Raw genomic sequence first — 19,245 nt, 5'->3', positions numbered from 1 at the left:
CCTGCGCGACTGTGTGGGAACAGACAGATGGAAAACAGGCTTGTCATCCTGCGTGGCTTGCACAGAAAGTGCCAGTCCCTTTAAATTGTTGTTGTTATAAATATATGCCTTCATTCCTGGAAAGTTTTTGGTTGGAAGAAATATAGTTGTTTTCTTTTTATTTTGCAATTTTATTTTATTTTATTTTATTTTATTTTATTTTATTTTATTTTATTTTATTTTATTTTATTTTATTTTATTTTTATTTTATTGTTGTTTTCAATTAATTACAAAAGACGGCCAGGTTGTTTTCCAAAGCTGTCCTCAGTCGTCACCACGGCCTTCCGAGGTGAGTGAATAAGTGAACTCTCCCTTTCCCACAAGGGGGAAGTTGAGCAAGGAGGGTTTTGTGGCTTCCCCAAGGCCACAAGGCTTCCTGATTCCCAGGCCCACACGTGGCCCCTCCAACCATGCCACTTCTTCAAGTCATGATTTGTGTGAGAACTCACAAGGCAACGTCCTCTGTCACTGAATGAGAGGAAGGAACATTGGCCAAATACCTCAAAAGAGACTCTGCCTGGCTAATGAACACATCACGTTTCCTCAGCATCTGCTGCTGCTCTTGCTTTCCCCTGTTTCAGGTGCTGTTTCTGCAAATAATGTAGTCACTCTTTCATGTCCAACTCTGTCCTGGAACTCCTTGAATAGTAACAATAAGGAGCAGAATAGAGACACCAAGTGGTCTAGTTGGTGAAGAGAGGTTTTGGGTTTTTTTTTCCCAGATGTGAACAGGAGAGAGAATAGTTCTGATCCAAAATCTTTTGGTAGCAGAGGGTTTTTTTCCACTGATGTCACCAGGCTTCAGAGAGAGACCTTCCTGAGTACACAGCACTTACGGAGGCAGTCCCTGGTGGCAAATTCTGGAGAAGCCATCACAGCTCCTGTTACTCTTTCCCTTCCAGGTCTTTCTGAATACAGAGGCTTTCTGTTCCATATGCCATTTCCTGTCCTCCAGGCTTTGATTTAAGAGCAGTGACACTCCTGTATCTATGTAAATATTTACAGGATAGATCCTGGATCCTTTTCAGGTCTCAGTTAGCAAAGCCTGTGATAGGGCAAGAGCTGTCCAGCAGAGTGACTCCTTCTAAGAAAATGCTTCTGGTACCAATTAGGGCTGGGAGCAAAGGAACGGCAGAAAACAGCCAGAAGCAGGAGCTGGGATGTCTGGTGTCCTCATTTGTGATCTTCTGACATCTGGCACACACACCTACAGTGCAAAAGCCCACAGTTTGCTATGCTTTTACATTTGTGGTGCAGCATAGCCCACTCTTAATTTCATGTGTCCCCACAAAAATGGCTTGTTCCCCAAGCTCAGAGTTCTCTGTAAGGCTAATGGATTGCAAGGACAAGTGATTTGTGGTTAAACTGATGCTTTTGAGGAACTTATGACTAAGCAGTATGTTCAGAGGATTTAATGATTTGCAAAGCATGAGAAATTAAGTTTTCCTTCTTTACGCTGTGAATGTAAGCTGATTTGCATATAAATTGGACCTGTCAAGTGTTTGAATATCAATCAAAAAGCTGCAAATAGTTCATTAATTGATGTGAATGTCACTGTTCATTTTATTTTTTTTTTTTTCAAAGCAGTTTGAAAAAGCCAGATGGTGAAAAGTTAGATACTTGGGGTTAGGCTTGAGAGCTCTGTGTAGACAACATTGTCATTTAGAAAAACGTTACAAACAAAAAGCATGAAAATACACAGCCACCAGCCCCTCATTAGTGTTAAGCCTGTGCCACCCCTTGCTTCTTGCCACCTGTCTGCCAGAGACTACAGCCTTTACCAGCCTGCTGGAGCTAAAACCTCTGCTTGCTGCTTGACCCTGAAAGGAGCCACATGAAACACTGCTATTTAAGGTTCTCAAGCTGGAGAGGGTCACTCGTGCAGAGCTGCACAATGGAGGGGCTGCACACATAGTCCTGCTGAAAAATCAGAGGGCAGTCACCTCCTGACGAGCTGCTGGGGCGGGAGCTGTTCCCAGCTGTATCTTTTTCCAGGTGTCCAGAGGGAAGAGGTAACCTGTATCTTTGCATTCCTACTAGTGCTAAGCCAATGTTTTTACCCATTCTATTCATCCCATCCTTCTCTTCTGCATGGCTACATGGCAAGGCCAGGAACACCATCCTCTTTCCTCCAGTGCCTGGCTGAGTTCTTCCACTACAGGGTCGTCACACAGGAGTAGACATTGCAATAAATAGGAAATGCTTGATCAAACAACAAAATAAATACAATCAAGCAGTGAAGGATAACAGTAAGAAGAAATAAAGGCAAGTAAACCCAGGAAAAGTGATAACAGCATTTCTAGGAGGTGCAAAACAGCGCACTTCAGGAAGTTTTAAATAATGCAGATGACCATGGAGTTTCTAATGAACCCATGCAGTAAAACCAACACCAGTTCACCCTAGCATGAGAAAAGGCCAAAAGCTGGTCAGGACTCTGGAAAGTTTGATCCATGCAGCACCTGAGGCTGTAGGATGTGCCCACATGCTGCCTTCACAGGATGTGTTAGCTGAGGGAGTTACTGCAGAGGGTTGCCCCAGCCAAACTCCTGATGGCTCTGTCTCTAGTCTCAGCATTGTTCTGCCAGTGCTGGGCACCCTGTGGCTGAGAGCCCAGAGGGAAGTGCCCAGTCCTTTATGAACTGGAGACACAATAAAGAGAAGGAGAAGGTAGATAATAAGGGGATATGTTATACAAAAGGGAAGGTACCACCTGCTGCAAAATTCCACAAACTGCCCAGCAGCAAGCATACATCTTAATGTGCCACTGGGAATTGCCCTCTTCCCTCTGAGCAGCTAGGTCTGCCAGCACTGGCTCAATGCACGCTGTGAAGTGCCATCAGGTTGCTCACCCAGTGGCTCTGAATGTGCTATGCCCCCATGGAAGGGTTCCTGCTCAGAGCATTCAAGCTGGTGTCCTCATCTCACACTGACCATCAGCAGTTTGCTTCCTCTTAGCAGGGAGATGCAAAGGCATAACAGGACTGCGTTTGCCACATGCTGAATGGGAAACAGCTGGAGGCAGATGATTGTTTGGGTTATTTGCCTGTTGCCTGGACATTTTGTTTGCTTGTTTGAGCCCTGAAAAAGTATGTTTCCAGTTCCACTGCAGGCTGGTCTGTGTTAAGCCTGTATATTGCGCGTTGATTTTAAAAACTGGTGTTTTATAACTTTGCAAATGAGTGTCGTGCTGTTTCAGTGGCAGGGCTCCATGAATAAGGCAGTCTTCTCAGAAATTTCCCTGCCACAGAGCCAGTGGGACTGGGGGAGCAGGAGCAGCCAGAACAACATGCTTCTGGTGTCAGAGAAGCAGAATATCCCTGAGTCTGGTTTCAGTGGAACCTCTCTCTTCTTGACTGGATTTAAGAGGCTGACTAAAGGATAACGCTGGCTGATGTTTATGGACTGTGCTTAAAAGCCACTCAGCTTCCTTCACAATCAGCTCCTCAGCTGGTGTACACCAGCATCTGTTGTGATCACAATACTGCATTTTTAACTGCTCTGTCTGTATCACTTGCACATATCCCCCGGTTCCTTACTTCTGGGTGTTTGCTTTTATTCTGAGTGGCTGGGTAGTCCTTTGCTCTGTGAGAAAAGGGTCTTTTTTCTCACTGTATAGTGCAGCATCTTGGCTGTGAAAAGCTGAATTAAGTAAGAATAGGCTGGTCAGGAAGCAGAGAGGGTGTTCTTGCCAGTTGATACTGGAGAAGTAATACTAAAAAGAATGCAGATTTGGCCAAGGCACTCGCAAGCAGTGCCATGGGTCTAGTCATGAGGGATGTGTGCAGCAATTCTTCAGCTTCGGGCTGTGGTGGCTGCACATCTCTCAAATCACAGCACAATACCAGTTTGACAGAGACATGGGACCAGAGTCAGGGGTTCACCCCTGCTTCACAAAATCCATCCCTTTAACACCTTGCATTTGTTTAGAAATCTCTTTATTAAGTACTGACCAGACCAAAGCCTTTTTGATTTGGCAAGTGCAGACCTGGGGGAGGGGATCAAGGGAAAAACACAACAACACTGCAGCCGATTCATCCCTCCTTGTTTATTCCACTAGAAATAGATTTGGCAGAATGCATCAGGAATGAACTAATCAGCAGGGAATTAATTGGCGTGTTAGTTAAAAGGCAGGAAGAACGCGGTGAACAAATTCATGACTGGATGGCTGGAGGGTTCAAGCAGCCAGAGAGAAGCACTGCATAGTGGAAACTGTGACTAGCAGGAGAAGTCATGCAGCTGTGCCAGAGAGCCAGCGGCTGAGAGCTGCCCAAAAAACCGAGGGCAAAGATAACGCGAGTGTCCTCAGAGACAGAGCTGTTTTTGAGAAGGGCTCCATCGCCCAGGCTTCCCTTCCCATAAGGCTCCCATGTGTGGGGAGAGATGGCCCGCTTGCAGGAGTGGGAGGGAGGGGTAACAGAGGTACAGCTGGAGGAGGCTCCACGGAAAGACTGTGGAAATGTGGAAAGCAGGGAAATGAAGAGGGACACGTCACTCGTTGCAAGCTGAAATGCAGAGGGGGTGGTAAGGGGAAGAAAGGAGCAGGGAGGCAGAGATTTGGAAGCTTCATCACAGAAGAACTGGCCTCAAGAGCAAAGGTAATGCTTGTATACAATTCTCTGCCTTCTTTCCCAGGAATGTTTCGTTTCTTCCTCTGGAGGAAACAGATCCATACACCTCAGAAAGAGGTTGTTGCATGGAGGGACTCTAAAGGCACCTGTGGGAAGAACCAGGGGAGGAAGGAATATGTGCAGACTGGCATGGACATGGAGGTTGGAGGATTGCTACCTACAGTTCCTACAGAGAACAGGGGTGTGCAGATAAGAGAAATAGGGAGAAAGAAAGAGAAAGCAAATCCTTAGTCAGGCAGACTGTCAGACAGACAGACACGGAGAGTGCAAGGTCTGTGACTGTCTATCTAAGGAGAGAGATGAAACTTTCTAAGAGGAAGGACCGAGTAAAAATGAGAGAGAGTTGAAGATAAGACAGATCCTGCAAAAGCAGGCACTCCTGGAGAAGAGGCAGAAGGTGAATATTACCTCCTCAAAACCAACTGTATTTTACAGATGTATTGCAGCAGATGTTTGCTTTGCACCTGGATGGCTTTTTGTTTTCTTTTCTTCTTTATCCCCACTATGGCTGCCCACTGGCAACAGCATCACCTTAGCTGTCTGTCATCAGGGTTCTCAATCAGATCTCCTTGTTTGACAGGGTGGTTAGGCTATTTCCAGAGATTCAGATGCCCTTCACTTTCACACAACATCCAGGTAGAAAATGAGCACTGTAACTCTTAGTTATATGAAAAAGCACTATTTAACTCAAATTTGTAGCCAAACTTGAAAAACTCAGGAGGATATTGTTATTCCTACATATTGTTATTCCAACCTCAAACCAAGTGTGTGTGTGTACCAACACATAGCATTGTACCCACACATGTAAATTGAAGAATATTCCATTACAATGGATTTATAACAAAGACTTCTGAAACAGGTGATACTCTATCTGTACCACTGTGACTGGCTTAATATTTTAGGATCCAATTTTTGAAATTATTTTTGGCCTTTTTCATGATCTTTCCACCATGACATAATTCTACAAGCATATGTTAATGTTGCTTTTTTTTTTTTTTTTTTTTTTTGGCTTGGAGAGCTAACAAATGCCATCCGCTTTGCAAGTAGAGCTCTTACAAATACTTTGATTGTTCTGGAGTCACAGGCTTGGCAGCTTTCTCCTCTAAAAGCTTAGAGACCTTTCAAGATCCCAGGCTGGGAGTCTCACAGAACTGGCATTAGAAATTGTATGCAGCTACAATATGCTTTTTTTTTTAATAAGAAACTATTTGGTTTATATAACTGAAACCTTCTTAAATCTAATACATAAAACAGAACCTTTTAGTTGGGTGTGTGTAAGTAATATAACCTTAAAATATTGCAATGGAAATAAAAGAGGTAGAAGGAAAAAAAGAGAGGAATTCCAACAGTATGCAAAACTAGCTTTATTATCTATTGAGATCCTTCACAAAATAGAGAATCTTAAACATACTTTGATGTTTAAATACCCATTATCATTGGAGTGAAAGCTACATTTTATGTATTTATGATTCACCTGAGATCAAACTCCCTGATTCACTTAGAACTACATTTTATTTCCTTGCAAACGACCCAAAATCTAGAATCACTCTTCAGCTTCAGTCTGACAGTAGCTCAACAGGAACTTGAAAAAGTTATGAGAGGAGAACAGACCTCAAATGAAAAGCATTAATATAATTCACTTGCATTTCAATGTTCAAATGCAGAAAAAAAATTCCTTAATTTTAGGTATCACTGCAGGGATTGATAACTGTAATCAACAACATCCTCTTCTCAAAACAAGCATGGGCTTGAGCTAACACACTGGGATGCTGATGCACTCAGAGAGGGCATGTGTTTGGAGCAGTCAGAAGTACAGGGGAAGGTTTCAAGCCCTCTTGACCTACATGGGGCAGGCAAGCTCTGCATCATAAAGCAACAACTCTTATGTCTGCAATAGGATGTGTGTTCTCCTCAGGCTTCAGGGGAGACAGGGCTCTCTGAAATGAAACTGTGTTTGGTACTAGAAGCAGGTAACCTGTGTAAATCCCCCTATCCTGGCAGGCAGCACAACGCACAGGTAGTGGTGCAAATCACGCTCAACCCCAGCTGTCAAAGTCTGAGGCAGATACCAAGGAAATTTTCAGGGCTCTGTTGGGAACACCCTCTACATTGTGAGGAGGGATGAGCACTGGAAATGGAGCAACAAGAAACCAAAGGGGTTAATGGGAGAGGGAGAGTGATGGGAGCTCAAATACTGGCAGTACTCCTTTGCTTTGGGGCAGGGATTTTGGCTTGGATGGCGCAACTGCTGATCCCAGCAGGGCTGTGCTCAGGGTATTAAGCTAGCTGAGTTCTTTTATCATGCTGAAGTGAGGAATCAAAAGGTTAAATGATGAAAAAAATACTGTGTTATAATGAGACAAATATGTTGGTCTTCACTGCCTGCAGATGAAGGGACTGTCCAGTGAATCACTGAGCCTACTCTGCTCCAAGGGCAGAATGTGATGTAATTTTCTGACAGCACTTCATATTCTTGTAATTAATAGTAACAATGACAAAGCTAATATGTTGATATTGTTATTCTCTGCCTTTAGGAAAGAGTTTCAATCCAAGGATGTGAGAGCGTGGCCCTTGTTTGTCCATCTGTGTTCCACCCTGATAGTACTTTCCAGTGCAACCCTTCAAAAGAGAAGAAGACATATTTGAATCGGCCGGGGATCTGGTTCCTGTTACAGATGACCCCGCAGACTTTTTCAGCTCGGAACTTTGTTAGTGAATATCCATTTGCTGTCTACAATTCCACCTAAGAGAGAGAAGATTGCTCATTTTCTGTGGGCCTGAGGTATGAGAATCTACTTCAAAGATGATTATAACCTGATGTTTACTGTGATAATAAATTACAGTAGACCCTCAGGAATGCAGGGAGCAAAGCTACAAAGAAACTGGTCTGTGAGGGGCCCTGCAAATAGAATATGTGGGTATTGTGTTTCATTTGGACACCTGATGTTTTAAAAAGTTGGAGCTCAAGTAGCGTGGATTTTCAGTATAAGATGTAGGTGGAATTTATTACCACCCTACTTTTAACAAATAGAGAAAGATCAAAGTATCCCAGCTGTGGGGTATGAAACAAGTGGGAGTTGGAAAGGATAAGAAATGGACAATCTCTACAGGAAGTTTTCCAATTAGCTTGGAAGCCACACTGTCTCCTTGATGTTGGCAGCATTTTCAAATCATTTGCAATTAGACACATAGGTGTCTGGTAAGTCCTTTCCCATCAGGGAAGATTAAAAAGGCCTGTCCAGGGCATAGACATTGAAAGAAAGAGAGGGAAAAAAAAAAAAGCTGTAAAGGCTGGTGCATTTATCTGGAAAAGCTGAGAGGTGGAGGAGGTATGGTGTCAATGCAAATAGTTTCAAGAAGGTCCATGAAGACCTTTTCATTTTGAGTCTTGGTGATGTTGTCAGACCTTCTTAAAGATCTTTATTTTGGCAGCTCTGAGTTAGCAGGAAGAAAAGGTGTATGCATTTGTAAGATAGGAAGAAGGTAATTTATTTTTCTTTTAAATGAATACTGCAATTAGATGAAGAATACTAAATACAAATTACATCCTGACAGATGGAAAGGAATGTTTTTAAAGTATCATGACATTTTCCATTAGTATGGTTATATTCATAATGATACTTTAAATAGTGGAAAAATAAATGCAGTTGCAATTAAAATGCACTAGTGATCAAATGTAAGAAAGGCATAAAGTGAAAGGAATTATTTATTTACTGCTTTATCTGCTACAGCTTCTGGTAGGTTTTGAGGTGACTGAATTCTTCCCAGATGGTTATATTGTATTAAAAAAAGGAATTTAATGTCCTCATATTTTGCAATGAGATCTTAGGCTTTTGATGCATGTACCTGAACAGGAAAATAATTCAGATTTTCTGGATGTGCCTGCTTCTCACATGAGCCCCTCCATCACTGTGACTACAGATGATCAAAATCATCACTAAACCCCATGAACTTGGCAATGCCTTTTTTCTGTTTGCTATGTGCAATATGTGCATAATGGATATTTTCAGCCAATTTCTAGCAGAACAGCTGTTCATGACATTCTTTTTTTTTTAATTAAAGTACCAGATTCAACACTGAGGGACTAATTTATTAGGAAAGAATAACAAATCAGCATGAGTAAGCTGTGGAGAGACTGATCCATCCTCTTACGTTTAGGGATGGTGTTTGCCCAGGAGGGCTTGTAGGTTAGGGTTGGCTTGGGAATGGTGGTAAACTTGAAAGAAAACAAGGAGTTGGGTAAGCATTCACATCAGTTCATATACATGTCCTGTCAACTCTGCAGCTTTGCTCAAGCGGAACTGACCCCGTGACACCACGGCAAGGGGGAGATAGCACATGGAGGGTGGAGTTACCTTTGAGGCTCCATCACTGGGCAGCATCTAAGATATTACGACTGGTTAGTGATCAAAAAGAACTTTTTTTTTTATTATTTTAGGCACTATGAGACACTTGATAAATTGTTCAATGGTTGTTTACCTTGTTTCTCCAAAATACAGAGTAGGGATGCAATGATTTTCACACTTTGTAATTCCTCCTCCTGACACTGCTAGAACAATGTTAGCTATAAGGTGCTATCCCAACACAGCTACATAGGAAGCAAAGCTACTTCCACAGCTGCTGCTGGTTGAAGAAGCATCTCAGTACCACTCTGTTGCTTGAAAGGGATGTAAAGTTCATACTTGTGAAGAAGAAAGGTCCATGTGCTTCTGTAAAACCTATTCTGAGCAACCTGAACAACATTTTAAATAAGAACATCACCAAAGAGAAATTTGGTGTTGTGATGACAGATGGGAAGTGGAGAAAGAAAAGAAAAAAGAAATAAAGCACTTAGCAACACATTTTGTCTCCACAGAAAGGGGGAAGTCAAGATCCTACAACAGCCACCATGGTGACTCTTCCTCTTTTCCTCCTCTTCATCCTTTTGCCCTGCAGTAAATCTCAGGAGGACTTTCTGGACCAGCATCAGAAATGGAACTACAGAGAAGGCGGTAGGAGGTCACAGTGGTGGTTCAGCATGGGAGGTGTTCAGTAACTCAGAGATGCAGATTCACTTATTTTGTCCTTGGAGTGAGATAGACACTGCTCATCCATGACTGCTCTTTCTTGATTCCTGGGTAGCTGCTGAGACTTCTAGAGGAAAAAATGCTTTTAGAAATAATCTGGGGTATCCAGTTATTTAGAGTAAGCTGGGGTATCCAGTGACAGCAGAAAACCTGGGCACCTGGAGGCAGAAAATTACACTGTGAGGGAGAGTTACCTGCTTTTTAATTTAGATCCTCCATGTGTTTAATATATGGCATTTCATCACAACTGAGTTGTGATCAAACTCGGAGCACTGGCTTGTATTTCCTTGTGCTGACACATTTGTTTTCCTCTCTTCCATGGACATCCTGCTAACCTAGCTGACATGGTCAACATAGAAGGTGTTTACAGCATCACTCAAACCCTCGAGAAATGGGGAAATGACATCTTCTGGCAAATGAAGCATACCCTGCTGAACAACCCACATGCTCTCCTGCCTGAGTTCTCCAGGTAATTCCTCTCATCTGGAGGTGGGATTCAGTCCTCTCCTGAGTGTCTTTCCCTGAGCAGGATTCATCTTCTAAAAGATGAATTTTCATATTTTTCAGCTGGGGGAAATAAAACACACTCTCTCAGTACCTGTTGTTCTACCAGCTCTGATTAGTAAACTGAATACTCTGCTAACTATTTGTTGTGAAACACTCTCAACTGCCATCACTGTATTACAAGAATCTTCCTAAAGAAAATGCCCTTGGCAGCTCACACTTGTGAGAACAGGCTGGAAAAAATGAATTGTTCTACAAATCCACACATGGGCTTGGCCACAGATCAAGGAAAAGAAGCTGATTTGGTCTGTGATAGTTTTTTTTATTTCAGCCTCTAACACCTAGATCTGAGAAAGCAATTCACTAGTTCAAGTCATCATATTCCCCCTTTGCATTGCTGGACATATTAACTGTTGAACAAACTCATAAAATTTAATTCACTCTCATATTTCCAAAAAGAGAGTAGGAAAGGCTGGGAAAGAAAGAGAGAAAAAGGAAATATTGGGTATTACTAGAAACCTAATATAACTTAAATCACAATTGTTCCCAAAGCAAGTAAAGGAGCTGTCTTCCATAACTAATTGTTCTCTTTAGGAAACAAGAAAAAAAATTTTGGCCAATGTTACACATTGAACCAGTTGAAGAGGAAATATTAGAAAAATAAAAAAGGCATTGGGCACGTGGTCACATGGTATCTGTACAAATCAGTGTTTCAGGAGGATATGTCATAGATTATACACTGGCCTTGGGCATCAAGTGGATTTCTCCCTGGCTGCATGGGGGCTGTTACCAGCACAGAATTCATCAAAACTTTCCCACTGACAGTGTAAAATTCATTGGTGCCTCAGATTATCAGAGACAATATTAAGTCTTGTATTTTGAAAGCTGTAACTTTAGCCCAGGAAGATGAGATGAGAGTATCCAGCCATATATCCTGTACTGGGCTTTGAACACTGGCTTGCCAGTGTTTGCTGGCAAGGACACAGACTGGTCCATTGGAAATGTTGAGGACTACCAGTACTCCATGGAAACCACTGGCCTAGCCTGCAGGTGTACTCCTAGTTAATTATTACTGATTAAAATAAGGTGGTGGAAAGACCCTGTTGTTCATGCTGGTCCTGAAGCTTGTGCTTTCCAGGGTTCAGATGGGGGCCCTCAGATGAACTCCTATCACCAAAGAGCAGGGTAGCTTTGAAGCATTTTTAATGGTTGCAACTCTTTCATCATCAAGGGCCCTTACCCAGCAAGAAACAAAGGGCACGGTAAATTACTTTGCATGCTCAGAAACACTCCCTAAAAAACTGAGTTATTCTTCTGTATTGCTCTCCTTGTAGTCTCCGCCCTGTCTCTGCAGCTGTGGACAACCTTGTGAGGGAAGTCCAGTCAATAAGGAAAAGGCTGGAAGAACTGAACGAACGTCTCAATGTCATCAGCAAAACTGTCCTTCCCCTTCGACTGAATGCTCTGCAGAGCCAGAGGCGTGGAAATACTCAGCTGAGGAGACTCCCGACACACAGGAGAAGGTTATATGCTCGCAGGAGACCTCAGAGCAGACCTCAGAGCACTTAATTCTCTACCAGAAAAAAAGGGAAATCTTTAAATTTTTTTTTCATCTGCTTAAGCCTTTCCCAGTGGGACATTGCTGGAGAGAAAGAAAGTAAAGCACACACACAACTCAGCTTTGCTAAGGAGATCAGAACTTCTGCATTTTGTTGCTGCCTTAGGCCAGTAGGCAAAACCTGACCCTGTTCTTTAGTGACGGCTGTTTTGTGTCACAAGCAAAAAAAAAGTTGACAAGCTCAGTCTACATGAGCATGAATACCTTTATTCTATACAGGCATTCTTTCTGCTTACCAGAGGAAGGTCTTTCTATAAAGATCAGGTGAAGTTCTCTCTCTGCCCTCTTTTTAAAGCACTCCATCTGAAATAGCTGGGGAATTTGAACTTGGAAAGTGTTGAACAACTGATGAAAGCAGAAAGATGGATTAGTGTTGGCACTTCCATCTGGACAGGGAGAGGGAGAGGAACTTTGTTTCAGAATACCACCTTAATCTATTGTCCATGTTCATATGTTCAGAGGGTGACTAGGGCTGGATAACCTTGGTCTGTACACCATGATTCAATACTGAAGATATATCAGTTGCTAGGGACCAAATATGAACATCTACCTTCTGCAAAGAGTCTTTTTCTAGCTACCTGGAACTGTGCACTCAGAATGGTGTTATTCAGCAGATAAGTTCAGAATTTCCAGCACTCTGGAACACACTGAACTGATTTTTGCCACAGACCCATGGAAATCAGGGGATTTTTAAATTTGTTTTTCAAAACTATTTAGATACCTAATGGCAAAGATAGGTGTCTGGAAGGATTTTCCAAAATTGCTTAAGAGACTCTTCAGTCCCCAAAATCACAGATAATAATTCAATTGGTGTGAGTATTTTTTCCACATGCCAGCACTGACCTCCAGACATTTCCCACCATCCTTTAGCACAATTAATATCTGTAGAAAATTAACAACCACGCTCTACAAAGACTTTGGTCCCTCAGGGATTACCCAGAATACCCTGCCTTCAGCTTGTCTTTGCCTGTGTCTTCCTGACAACAAAGCTGGTGACAAAAAAGGAGTGAATCAAATTATGCACTGAATGAATGGAGGATAGACTGGCCTTGCCCTTCAGGTCTCTAAAGATAAATCCAATACCGAGATTTCCATTCAGCACAGCAGTCAACTGTGTACATGGAATGTGTTGAAACATAAGAAAGAGAGTCAGAGAGGAAAAGAAACAGGTTGTCTTTAAGGTCTGGATGAAGCAATTTATGAGAACACAAATAAAGAATGGATTATGTCTAAATGATTGTGGGGGTGTGTGGCATGTCAGTTGTTTTGAAAACACTCTCCAGTCACAGTGAGGATGCAGACTAGCTATTTAAGGATTCCCAAAGCCTGAGTTTATGGAAAGAAATTCAGTGACAGTACAATTACCTCCAAAAGGAAAGGGGTAAAAACTAGTTTCATATGAAATCATTCAGAATGGACCAGAAGAATTAACACAGTAAGAATTTTAGCTGCAGCCTGGGAGTTAGTTGAGTGGGGGAGGTATGAGACAATCTGGTAAATAATTCCTGGATAGAAGTTCTCTGAGTTCAGGTTTTCAGAAAATAACAAAACTCCAACTTGGCCTTCTTTGGCTTTTGCTTGGGAACTTGAAATGCTGCTCAGCTAGAGAAGAGAAAAATCAAGACTGTGAAAAGGCTGATAAAAAGATACAGTTGTGCCTTTGTTGAAGTTGTCATCATAATTTCTCAGGAAATGTAGAGCATTTTCATCCCAGAATATATTTACATAAATTAAAAGGAATGACAGGAGAGAAAGGCCCCTAACTTCTTGTTATTCTGCATTCAGAGTTTCTAGGCTGTGCTGTAGCAACAGCTGCATCCTTGCACAGACTGCTGATCCCTCCAAGGGATGCTTTGCTTGGGGCTGTGGGGACTGCTGATTACTTTGGCCTATCTGGAGGAAGAGTACAGCATAAATGTTAGCTTTCATGGTTGTATTTTAGACACAAGCATTTTATCAGGCAACCTGAAGTTGTATAAATTGAGGATGACTTGAAACACAAAGATGAGACTTCCCTAAGTCCCTCAAGTTACAGATGGCTGGTGGTGCGAGGCCAGGCCAGATCATTGCATACTTTTACTTTATACCTAAATGTCCACCACCAGCTTCTGCCAGAGACAGAGGACAGAGCAAGGTAGACCTCCAGTCTAACCCGGTCCACGTGTTCCTACACTGATATGTGCAAGTTTGTAGTCTTGGCAAAACCTCCTCAGCACAACGGAGAAAGTCACCATCTACTTTAAAGAAAACAAATAAGCTGCAGCATGCAATGTATAGTACAATTCTCCAATTTCTTGCATAATGGTGAATAAACCAAGTAATATAAATGGTTAATAAATTACTAATCTGTGACCTTGTCACCAGTGACCGCAGCCCCGTCATTCACTGTGAAAGCCCATGCCAAGCTCCAGCCCAGCTCCCTGACCTGAACACAGCCTGTTTGATCAGATGATAACAGCCAGCTTCTTTAACCTCTTTGCACGACCCTCTCTCTAGAAGGAAAAATTTTAGTGTCCTATTTATCTTTTAATTTTATTCTTTGCTCTTTAAGAGTGTAGGAAGATTATGCGCCAGCCTACTTCTGCACTGTTCACCTTCTATTTGAGGAGGCAGCAGTCCAGCTGAGCAACTTGAAATGCCTCTGTCCCATCTGCCTGGGGAAGCTGGCCTGACCCATGGGACTGATTCCCAGGGACTGGTATTTGATTTCTGCTCCTGCTAACCTCTTCTTAAAAGATCCTGGGTAAGGCACTTTCTCTAGCTGGCACTTGTCCTTTGACTTGGCTTATACAACAAAAAAACACTTGTCACAAGGTGTCTAAGTCTTCCATGCATATAAATGTATCCAGCCACAGAAGCCATTGAAGCTCTCTGCTGCGTTCATTTACATGTGTTTCTGGGAAAGGATCTGGTCTGAACTTTTAAACAGAGGTGACCAGTTGGGTGGTCAGTGGAGGGAGATCAAGTATCATTAGGCACTTCTAAAATCTAACCTTCACCTAAAGCTTACAATATCCAGTGACCAGACCACCTCCTTAAAAAACGACTATGTTCCCCTTATTTCTGTTTATTTTTAAAAAACCACAAAAGACTGAAAAAACAAGAGGTCATGATTTTGCAACTCCAGGACCACGGTGCCCTTCCACTCTATGCATTACACACTTTGCCAGTACTTCCCTTTTCCTGTATTTCATTCCTTTCATATCCCCTCTCAAATTTCCTGTCTCCCAGAGATGAATACCATCTGTTCCCGCACTTCAGGACTCCTCACACTTCCCGGCGCCCCCCACACTTCACCCCGCAGCGCCGCCGCTCCCGCCGCCCTCGCACGGTCCCGGCCCCGCGGTCCCGGCGGCCTCGGGCGCGCCCCAGGGGCGATGGCCGCGCTGCGGGCGGGGCGGCTCCGGCCCTCCCACCTCCTCCGAGCGGGACCGAGCCGAGCCGAGCCGGCAGGGGCAGGGCCGAGCTGAGCGGGGCAGAGCCGAAGCCAGCGGGGCAGAGCCGAGCCACGGCATCATGCTGGGCATGGTGAAGAACACCCTGCTGAGCACGGTGGAGGCATGGCCCTACCGCCTGCTGAGCAAGGGCGAGAAGGTCCGTGCCGGGGCGGGCGGCCGGCGCTGCCCCCGGGCGCGTCTGCGCTGAGGCGCTGCCAGGGAAAGCGGGCATCGGCCCCGGGCAGCGCGTTCCTCCTGGCAGCGCCTCCATCCCCATCTCCTTCCCCAGGATCAGGTCAGCTACGAGGAGAGGACGTACGAGGGCGGGAAGTTCGCGGCGGTGGAGCTTGTGGGAAAGCCCTTCGACGAAGCCTCGAAGGAAGGGGCAGTCAAACTCCTCAAATACGTCGGAGGAAGCAACGACAAGGGTGAGAGATGCTGCCTGCCCCGCGGGGCTTGGCGGGTGTTTGTGGTTGAGGCCTGGTGAAAGCAGGATGGATGGAGGCAATGGCACTGCAGGCCCGCCCGGCTTGTGGCTCCTGGCATGGCGGGTCTTTGATGGGGATGGCCCCTCACTGGTAAAGGTGAATTTGTAACAGGCTAAGTCGTGCCCAGCCAACTCATGCTATGAGTCCGCTTATAACCCATCTCTGTTTCAGGATGAAATCTCAAAAATTATTTGTTTAAACAGGAATGAGTTGCCTTTCAGCTGGGATAACATGAGGACAGGCAGACAGGTATCTATCACAGCTCCCTGGGTGAGAGTAGCTGATGAAATCCAGGGTATCTGGGACACTTCAGTTCTATGATGTGCCCTTGTGGGCAGTGAAATAACAGTTACGACCTTGATATTTTATCTGGCTATTTTTATTCATGAAAGGGTAATGAACAGTGAGCTTCTTTTTTAATGGTATCTTTTAATGTTTTATGGCAGTGCTTCCAGGTGATTGCTTCTAATTCTCATCTTACTAAAATGTGCCCATTTTAACCATTCATAGCAGGAGAAGACTGCAGAGTAGCTCTGAGGCATATACATGTTCTTGAACACCTTTCTCCAGCATCTAGGAGAGGGACTAGTGTAGTCTCTATAGGAGATATAGCAGGTGGATGCAGTGGGAAATGGTATTTGCAGCAACATTTTTGGAAAGGTGAGGATTGCTGTTGCTGAAGAAGAAAGGGTGCCTTCTATAACATGTGACACAAACACAGGTGTGACATCAAAGGAAAATAGATGAGGAAGATGGCTTGCTCTCTGCTGTTTTTATGGCTGCCTGATCATCAGGTTTAGAGGTTCCCTATTGCTGCAAGGAGAGTGAAGAAAACTGGTCTTCAGCGCCATGTGGTACTTCTTGGTGGTAATGAGTAGGGGAAAAACTTTGCTGCTCCTGGAGTGTGGAAAGCATGGACAGTCCTGCTGAAAGCCATAATAGCACAGAGGTTTGGGGCACTGGAACTTGTAGGATGTCTGGAAGCATTTGGGAGGTTTTAAGAGAAAGCTCCTGTTACCCAGTATTGGCTGTGGGCTCATGACTAAGTGCAAATGGTGTTAATTTAAATGCTGATGTAGATTTATACGTCCCACTGGCCTGCCCTGGAGCTACAGACCCTGCTCTCTTACAGCTGATTTGTCAGAAGAACAGAGTGTCTAATAGAACCATGAAAGCAGCACCATTAATAAAAAGCATTCCAGAGGTCAGCTGGGACACTTATTCCCAGGTTCCTAGTGTGGACAGGGAGCTTGGCCCGAGCAGAAGCCTGATGATGGCTGTTTTGCTTCCCCAGAGGGGCCCACTCCTGTCAGGAGTTTGTTCAAATGAGGAGTTTTCCAAAACTAAAATTAGCTTTTGTGAATTCCCTGTTAATTTTCTGAGCTCCTGAGAGCTTAGACTTCTTTAGTAATGTCTGTTTTTTTCAGGGGTTGGAATGGGCATGACTGCTCCTGTCTCCATCACTGCTTTTCCTGCTGAAGATGGCTCCTTTCAGCAGAAGGTGAAAGTCTCTCTGCGGATCCCAAGCCAGTTTCAAGACAGCCCTCCATGTCCTACCGATGAAAGCATTAAGATTGAAGAAAGACAGGGGATGACCATTTATTCCACGTAAGGAATGCATCCTGGGATCTCCAGTCTCAAGTGATGAGGTCTTCAGGGTGCTCTGATAAGCAGTGTTTGCTTTACCAGGTGACTTGCAGTACAAGGGGGGCATGTGGCAGAAGGAGATGGAGGAGTATGTCTAGACTGAAGACAGGTGTTTTATGTCACTTCTTACCCCTGCTCATGCTGCACTGATGTGAAATATGGATTTTTTTCCACTGGGTAAACAAGCGTGAAGGCTAGCCCTGAAAGATACTGTCCAATTTCTATTGTATGAATCTATTGTTTTTCCCACTTTTGGGTTCCAGATTGTTCATAGTCATTAAGAATGTTCTTTGGTGCAGTTCACAAACTGTCCACTGAAGCCTCATTCAGATGGACTCATACCACACTCCACCATGGAAACAAAGAGGCCACTGCATTGCTTCAAGTCATCTTTGAATGTCTTGGGGTGTTGGCTGACAGCCTGGACTCAAACTAGCATCACCATGGCAATAAGCTCTTCACCTTATCTTTACCCTTTGGAGGTTCCCCTGCCTACTTTCTTGAACTATTTTTTGGCTGACTCTAACGAACTTCTTTCTTGCCTCCAACTGCTGCTTGGCCTTAACTCAGGGTGTGGGCCACTTCTGCAATATCAGCCTGTTTTGTCTCAAATTTCAGCCCTGAGGGAGGGTGGCGAGGTGCAGGCTGACGTGGAAACAGTTCCTGCTGGTGGGAGGTCAACATAAACCGGACCCATTTCAGTCCACCCCTTTTAAATGGCATTGTGTTCTGTAACTGCCAATTGTGTGTTCCTACCTCCTCTTTTCCTTGGGCTAGCTCGAGTTTGGCTTTCCTTCATGATCCAGCAGACAGCTGGATCATGAAGGAATGTGGATGTGAACACTGTTCACACCACAGTGAACATGGTTGTTGACAGCATTGCTGGGGGCTGTGGGCTGAGCTGACTTGGAGATAACCTTGTATTTTAGAAAGTTGTTTCTCTGATATGGTGCTGATTCACAGGGCAGGGCCATTCTGCTGGCTGACATATGTGGGGCTGTTTGGGGGGATCCCTTTGGGGGCCTCCCAATGGATGACTGCCCAGGGACTTTTGTTACTGTGCTTAGTGGACCCAGGTAGATTTTATCTCAACTTGTCAGGTTGCTTGTCACCCTTGGCCGTGCCACCCATGAGACATCCCAGATGAAGTGTGCTGCTTCACAATGAACAGTGCACACATGAGTGCACGTTGGCAGGGCCTGGATCAAAATGCGTGTCTAAATATACTGTGGCTATTTATTGTTCTCTCTGTCTTCCTTCTCTGCTTTTCCAGGACTGCTCAACACCTCTCTGGTTTCTTTGCAGGCAGTTTGGTGGCTATGCCAAAGAGGCAGATTACGTGAGCTATGCTGCCAAGCTGAAGGCTGCTCTGGGGAGTGATGCTGCCTACCAGAAGGATTCCTACTTGTGCAATGGTTATGACCCCCCCATGAAGCCTTACGGACGCCGCAATGAGGTCTGGTTTGTGAAGGAGTGAATGTCTGGCTCCCCGTGGTGCTGCCTTGCTCTGATAACCTCCCCACACTGTGTCCCTGTCCTCTTTATAAAATAAACTAAGAATTCAACAGAGGCAAAAAACTATCCCTGCCTTTTTCCATGCCTATGCCTTAGTCTTTTATGGAGCATAAAAGTAATTTTAGAAGAGCACTTGCTGACCCTCCTGACGGTCCTGCTCCTTCATTCCAGACCAGGTCCTCAACCACACAGACTTTCTTGATCTTTCTGTGGCTTGTTTTTATCTCCTCTGTGCTTCCAGAGTTCACTGCTGAGAAAGCCAAAAGTACTTAATTGACTGGTGCCTGACAGGAGTCACGTCCA

At 44.2% G+C, this 19,245-nt stretch overlaps 1 protein-coding gene and 1 long non-coding RNA gene across 2 annotated transcripts; both read left to right on the top strand.

The window, feature by feature from the left end:
- The first annotated feature begins 4,222 nt into the window (after positions 1-4,222).
- Positions 4,223-14,215, top strand: LOC115485208 (uncharacterized). The gene is made up of 5 exons (XR_003945930.2): positions 4,223-4,634; positions 7,202-7,449; positions 9,523-9,658; positions 10,073-10,202; positions 11,572-14,215. It is a non-coding gene; the product is annotated as an uncharacterized LOC115485208 (long non-coding RNA).
- Positions 14,216-15,267: 1,052 nt separating this feature from the next.
- Positions 15,268-19,008, top strand: HEBP1 (heme binding protein 1). Its single transcript, XM_009086582.4, has 4 exons — positions 15,268-15,449; positions 15,582-15,720; positions 17,208-17,388; positions 18,733-19,008. Exons 1-4 carry the CDS (start codon positions 15,372-15,374, stop codon positions 18,902-18,904), a joined length of 570 nt encoding a protein of 189 aa, XP_009084830.1. The 5' UTR covers positions 15,268-15,371; the 3' UTR covers positions 18,905-19,008.
- The last annotated feature ends 237 nt before the right edge of the window (positions 19,009-19,245 follow it).

Source organism: Serinus canaria, chromosome 1A (genome assembly GCF_022539315.1).
Source record: "Serinus canaria isolate serCan28SL12 chromosome 1A, serCan2020, whole genome shotgun sequence".
Lineage (NCBI taxonomy): Eukaryota > Metazoa > Chordata > Aves > Passeriformes > Fringillidae > Serinus > Serinus canaria.
Note: the sequence above shows the minus strand (reverse complement) of the source record. Positions and strands in the feature narration are given on the sequence as shown.